The sequence below is a fragment of the Alosa alosa genome, chromosome 13 (genome assembly GCF_017589495.1).
Source record: "Alosa alosa isolate M-15738 ecotype Scorff River chromosome 13, AALO_Geno_1.1, whole genome shotgun sequence".
In the NCBI taxonomy this organism is placed as follows: Eukaryota; Metazoa; Chordata; class Actinopteri; order Clupeiformes; family Clupeidae; genus Alosa; species Alosa alosa.
The window spans coordinates 20756770-20763209 of NC_063201.1; the positions used below are offsets into that span (position 1 = coordinate 20756770).

Consider the following 6440-nt stretch of genomic DNA (forward strand, 5'->3'; position numbering starts at 1 on the left):
AATATATAGGCCTGGCGTCAATTAATAGTAGTGTTTTAATAAACAAGAAAATTGCAAAATAAATAAACCTCTGACACCAGTATACAAAAAAGATCTTTCTCGCTGACACCTTTTCTTCTTTATTGCATTATACACTTATAAAGTGGCATTTAACCATAGCCTACATCTGGTTAAGTGTTTTATATTCAGTGAGTGGCAACGTTTTTAGGTCCATGGCAAAAAGTTACAGTGTAAAACAAGGCCAATCACCCAGTAGGACAGAAAGTATCCCAAAATGCAATGGGTTTGGAATGAGCAGGCTCCCCACTGATTCAATAACTCAGTAATAGGATTTTGATGCAGCCTTGTCCATACTATACCAAACAATGAATGATTCATAGGCATCTGTTCTTTCTTGTCTTTCACAGAAGCTGAACTGTGGTCGTCCATCAGCAAAGGTTCTTGGGATACAAGTAAATGAGCAGTAATCCAGTACGTCACAGGAGAAGAGGATCCAAGAAAACGAGTAAGAACCTGTGGGAAAAGTATAGTAGCAGTCAATCAATAGCATGACAGTATAAAGTTTACATCAGTTTATACTGTATTCAACTCATATCAGAATTCTATAGAGATGGCTACATTTCATTCACCCATGAATTATTTATGTTCACCTGTAGGCAAGTCTGATTAAATGTCTTTCACTTTTGTAATAAAAGAGAGAGAGAAAGCGAGCATGAGAGAGAGAGAGAGAGACATACAGCAAGTGAGATGCTCACCTGTACATGCATGCAAAAGAAGCCAGACACCAACAGCACCGTGGTGTGGACGACGTAAACATAAACCTTCCTGCTGAAAAATCCAGAGGGTGGCTTCTCCTCTTTCTCCTTGGCATGTCTGTTGAAGAGGCCTAGCCACAAGCAATACTCTCGGTCAGCCCTGACGTATACATAGGCGGCTAGTGAGCCTAGAGTAACTATTGGTAGGGCTAATAAGAAATTGGGGATCTGTTTGAACTGGAAATATCTCAGAAATCCCACATCCCAGTAGGCATCCTGAATGTATGAGTAGAGAAGAGGCAGAGGTTTCAAGCACCAGGGAGGCACAGGAGAGGCTGCATCAGGTACCCTGTAGCCTTTGACCTGGGCAAGGGTCAGCAGAATAGGAGATATTGGTTCCTGGGTTGATGATGGCTGCTCACAAAACATTTTATACCCATAGTACTGAAAGACACCAAAAGGCAGAATGATGACAAAAACACCAACAGCAGCAGTGACCGTGTAGTGAACGGCAATCCATGTATAGCGCAGACACCTTGCCTTCACCATGGTCTCCCTGCTAAGCTTTTGGACCTGACACAGTGCTCTCTGCAAGGGCAAGTACAGCAGAAAGCCAGCATTCACCAAGCCATTCGACCGCGCGCCAGTGGCCAGCCCAAGCACTAGGCACCCTTTAATGGTTGACCCCCGCTCCAGTAGCCACAGGCCGCCGAACGTGAGTGCAGCAAAGAGGCTTTCCGCATAGGCGGCCATGAGAAAGACATTTGCAGGTGTCAGGCAGTAGAGGAGTGCAGACAGTAGACTCAGGCGGCGGTCTTGGAGAACCAAGCGGCTGAGGCCATACAGAGCAGCCGCGCTCAGGACAAAAAGTGCACTGTTCACCAGGACTACGGCCAGCAACAGCCTCCCATGCAGCGTCAGCCAGGCACTCAAGGGCCAGAGGAAACCAGCAGCAACACATCGCAGGACCATCGGGAGAAGGGGGAAGAATGCAAAGTTGTGCTCAAACACGTAGCCACGCTCTGCTATGAAGAGGAAGTGCTGGGCATCCCAGCGTCCCAGGCCCCCAAACAGCACTTCGGTGATGGGGTCCAGAAAGAGAGGATTTTCTGCTGGAGGAGGACTGAAAGCATCTGCTTTATGATCTGGTATGGCAGTATTCAGTAATGCCTAAACAAAGATAAAAAAAAAAAATAGTTTGAAAAAACGTTTTACATGGTTTAAAACAGTAAAACAGAAATGTCAAAATCTCACAAACGTCAAATAGCTACAGATATACTGTAGATCCACAAGACGCCACAAGATGGCGATCTCTTCCCACACAAGGAGCGCTGCTTACAATCTTTGGTGTGTCGATCACTTCTGGGTAATCGGCAAGCAGAGCATTTTGTACAGGGACGGCACAACAAAGACATGGCCATTCAATTGATTCCTCCACCACATATTATACATGATGTTAGTTCTCTATTTTCCAGACTTAACTGAGCTTTACTTACCTGCAGTAGCAGAGACAGCAGTCTGGTTGTGACGGCGAATCGCAGAATACAGGGCATGCCCATAGTCATTTGTTACATTTCAAACTCGTTTAATTATGGGTGTAAATAGGTAAAGAGACCTTATCCATCCCACGTAATTTGATGATTCAGTCAATTGTCCACTTTCTTCTGAAAACACTACAAACTATACTAGCCTACCCTTACGATGAAGTAGAATTATATTCGTTGAGCTTCCTGTTAAACTAAAGACAGTGCCGTAGGGTGGCAAGATAGGCTACATATTTTATGACTTTCCATTGACACATTTCCATTTCACGTTACACCATAAATAAGCCTCCAATGTTTCAAACTATTATTCGCGCATGTATTTCAAGTTATTTGACCACGGTCTACTCAAAACATCCGCGATTGCCTTTTTGTTACTCTTCCGGGTCAGCTAAACGGGGAAGACCAAAATAAAAGTCTAGCCTCTTATAGAACAGAAATGTTTCCATTAATCAGGGCCGCTTTACCTTATTTTTTGTTTTACCCGATATATTCCCCAATATATTCATTCTAGAATCATTAATTCCAAGCACCAACCAATTACATGCTGCATGCTCTTAAAGTCAATTACCATTTTACCATAATCTGTGAGAAAGCTACTCTGCATGTTCCTCCTGGGCCATTGCCAGTAGAGGGAGCTGGATGGTCAACATATCCAGTGTTGGCCACATTAGACTGGCCCATGCTCATCAGCATAACCCTATGTTCAATTGACCTGTTCCTGCTGTTCCCTTTGGTATGCTCTGCAATTCTGACCTCAAGAGCAAAAATGCTTCTGTATCAACACCAATAGTTCTCTGCCATGCTCTAACCACTTGTTGAGTACTGATTTGGTCATGGTATTTCACCCAAAGTGTGTGATATGTTCCTTTTATTTTCTCTCTACCATAACTGATGTAAAGAGAGGAAACTGCAGCATCATCCGTGGTCAACTGCCACACCTCACATTTTCAAAATACCTCAGATACCAAACGAAGTGCATCAGAAGATTAGGGAAATGAATTAAGGCAAGATAATTCTTCCATTAAGTATGAAATGTGAAGGGAGCTGGTTAATTGAAAGTAATACAAAAATACTCCACTCTGGGTTGAAACACTTAGCCAGTGGCAAAAAAATAAATAAAACAATCACAAACATCTTACGAAGATTTAATGTACATTTATTCTTACCACATGGAACATATAGTATAAAGATTTCATACTGAATAAATGATATTCATTGAGCCAAAAAGGGGGGGAAAAGGAATTTACATTAAGTTTTTAGCTACATAGTCTGAAATACAAATATGCAGAATCCATATCACTGGAGATAGAGAGAGAGAGAAAAAAAAATCTCAAATTTCTGTGTTTCTTCATCTAGAGTTTATTTTGTTGTACCACAAGATGAAATTAAAATATTTCAGCTGTGTCTGCTGTTCTAAGAAGGAGCCGTGGTGAGAAGCCGGAGGGGGGGTCTGTTAACATACCTACAGAGTTTCTGATGCAATGAACCCAACTCAAGTGTGGATGTCCATTCTTCATAGATAAAAACAGTGAGAAGTAGCATAAGAATGTGACAAAGAGCAAGAGAAAGAGAGCCAGAGAGAAGGGGAGTGGGAAGAGAGAGAGAGAAAGTGTAATGTACAACATCTTATTTACACCACAGCCTACGCTGCATCTTAAGTTGAAAACCAGTCCTAAGAGGTGATTTCTTTTTTATAAGGGTCAATTCATACAATCAAGGGTTTTTTTTTTTTTTTTAGAGGAGGTAAGGGTGTTGTAGGGTCTCGATCCTTTGGGGGAAAAGCCTTTAAGCTTTTTTCTTCTCTTCACCATTAAAAACTTGTTTTTTCCCCCACTTTTAAAACCTATCATCGAGTCATCATCATCATTATTATCATCATCATCATCATCAGTCATCATCATTATCATCTCAATGTGAAACAGTGTTACAGAAAGGGTACAGCTGTAATAAGCACTGTACAAAAAAATGACTACAATCTACTGCCTGGACCTCCCCTCTCTATGACGTCTGCTCTTGTCCGATGAGAAGGACGTTGTGGTTGCGTGAGAGGAGCAGCCATTTCAGACGACACATCACTGCTGCATCTCTCTCAGTCTGCTCAGACTCCAAATATGAACCAGAGGTGCCCCACCCCCCACCCCCTCCCCAAAGAGGCTGGGCCAAGTTCACACCCCCTTTCCCAAATTCACTGTAAACGAGACAGCAACTTTGGTTACAGTTTTTTTTGTAGTTTGTTGGTTTTTTTTTGTGGTTTTGTGTTCTGCCAACTATTTATTTAGGTTTATTTATTTTATTTTTTTTATTAAAAATAACAATAAGAGTATTCCCACCCAGCCCCCCACAAAACCCCCTCAGGGCAGCAACAGATAAACCAGGGGTCCGTGTCGTCTTGGTTGGCGTCAAACAGTTCAGCCTGTGTCAGTTACCACAGCAGTTCATGATCCACAGCTACTTTGACATCATGTCTTTCATCGGGACGCAGCAAAACGAGACATGGAATCTCAGGTCAGTAAAGGAAGGGGCCGAGGGATCTGAAGATTTGCATAAATTAAAAAAAAGCAAAGGAAAAAAAGGAAGGAAAAAATAACACGTTTTCCCCAGTATTTTCCATTCCCCTCACTCGTTTTTTTACACAGCACCAGTGCACCATGGGAGGAGAAGAGGATGGGGTGGGCCTTAAGGGTAGGACCAGGAAGTGGGGAAAGTGTAGAGGGGTGGAAGGGCGGGGAATGACAAACCAGGAGGAGGAGGTGGAGCCACCGCTCCCCCCGGCTGTCATGACTGGCCAATCAAAAACAGTACATCACAGATGACATGGGACACCACCGAGTTCATGAGCGGCGACACAGACAGGTCCAAGAGCCGCGACTCGTACAGCGTGAACTCCGAGTGGTTCTCCTCCACCTTGGCCAGGGCGTGCAGGGCGCGGGCCGCCCGCCGCATCATGTCCACGCTGGTGGGCTCGAAGGGGGCCTGCATGTGCATGAGCGAGCCCTGGCTCTGCTGGAACTGCGTGGCAGCCAGGCTGTCCTCCAGGAAGCCCAGCAGGTTGCCCACGCTGGCCTTCTGCACGGCGATGGCGCGCGCCGCCATGCTGTCGCCCTGCGCCAGGTTGGCCAGCAGCACAACCGCCATCTCACGGCACACGGGCACCTTGCGCTCGCCCACCAGGCGCACCAGGTTGCCGTAGAGCTTCTCCAGGCGACTGTACGGCGGCGTGGCCAGGATCAGGTCCACGTTGTTGTCCTGGATGCTCAGCTTGCTGAGGGTCTCCAGTACCAGTCTCTGCGGCGAGAGCGCCGCGTTGGCGCCCAGCGTAGGGAAGGGGTCCTGCGCCTCAGCCGACGGGCACACGGCCCAGTGGAGCAGGCCGTCGAGCAGTGGCAGGCAGATGCTCTCCGTGTAGACGGACAGGTCCAGCTGGCCCGAGATGTTCGCCAGCGTCACCAGGCAGTTCTCGCGGAGCAACTCCAGGCAGTCCCACCACCACTCGTCGGCGTCGTTGCCCACACTCTCGTCGGCCTCCTCCTCCTTCTCGTAGGTGAGCGGCGCCTGCTTGCGCTCGGGGTGCCAGTGGTGCAGCAGCACCAGGCGGCCCAGCAGCAGCAGCAGGCCCGGGTGCTTGGACATCTCCTGGTCGTTGCCCGGCACGAAGGAGAGACTGCGCACGATGTTGGACACGCAGACGCAGCGGCGCGCCAGCGAGTCCTGCCAGTGGGCCAGCGTGCTGAGTGGAGCCTCGTCCTTGCTGTGCGGCTCGTCCTCCAGGATGGTGGTCACGCGCTGCGGGATGATGGGCTCGGTCAGGACACCGCCGTTGCTCCCCGTGGTGGCGTCGGCCGAATCGGTTATCCTCTCGGTCCCCTCTTTCTGCTGTGGCGACGTCTCGGCGGAAGTGTCTGCGTCCTTCCTGGCCTCTGAAGTGCTGCTCGTTAACGCCGTCGTCTTCGATGAGGAGGAAGATGACGATGACGAAGGTTGCGAAGCCTTCCCCTCCTCCTCAGTGCTCTTGTCCTCCCTGGAAGTGGAGGCGGTCGACGTGTCCTTGTCTTTGTCCTTTGCGGACGCTTTCCTCCTGCTCGAGGTCTGGATCGAGCCGGCAGGCTGCTGGCGAGGCTGCAGGGGGTCGTGCCGGCTCTCG

The 6440-nt window shown here is 47.7% G+C and overlaps 2 protein-coding genes across 4 annotated transcripts in view; both read right to left on the bottom strand.

Moving 5' to 3' along the window:
• Positions 1 to 17: 17 nt before the first annotated feature.
• Positions 18 to 2676, bottom strand: pigv (phosphatidylinositol glycan anchor biosynthesis, class V). Its single transcript, XM_048261047.1, has 3 exons — positions 2252 to 2676; positions 756 to 1925; positions 18 to 513 (listed from the first exon to the last, which is right to left on the bottom strand). The coding sequence occupies exons 1-3, from the start codon at positions 2318 to 2320 to the stop codon at positions 205 to 207; spliced, it is 1548 nt and encodes a 515-aa protein (XP_048117004.1). The 5' UTR covers positions 2321 to 2676; the 3' UTR covers positions 18 to 204.
• A 763-nt stretch (positions 2677 to 3439) lies between these two features.
• The window catches only part of arid1aa (AT rich interactive domain 1Aa (SWI-like)), a 37022-nt gene continuing 34021 nt past the window's right edge, over positions 3440 to 6440 (bottom strand). For all 3 annotated transcript variants that reach the window (XM_048260282.1, XM_048260283.1, XM_048260281.1), the window contains exon 20: positions 3440 to 6440. This exon is cut by the window's right edge and continues 572 nt beyond it. In XM_048260282.1, the coding sequence (XP_048116239.1) occupies positions 5075 to 6440 (1366 nt within the window). In that variant the 3' untranslated portion in view covers positions 3440 to 5074.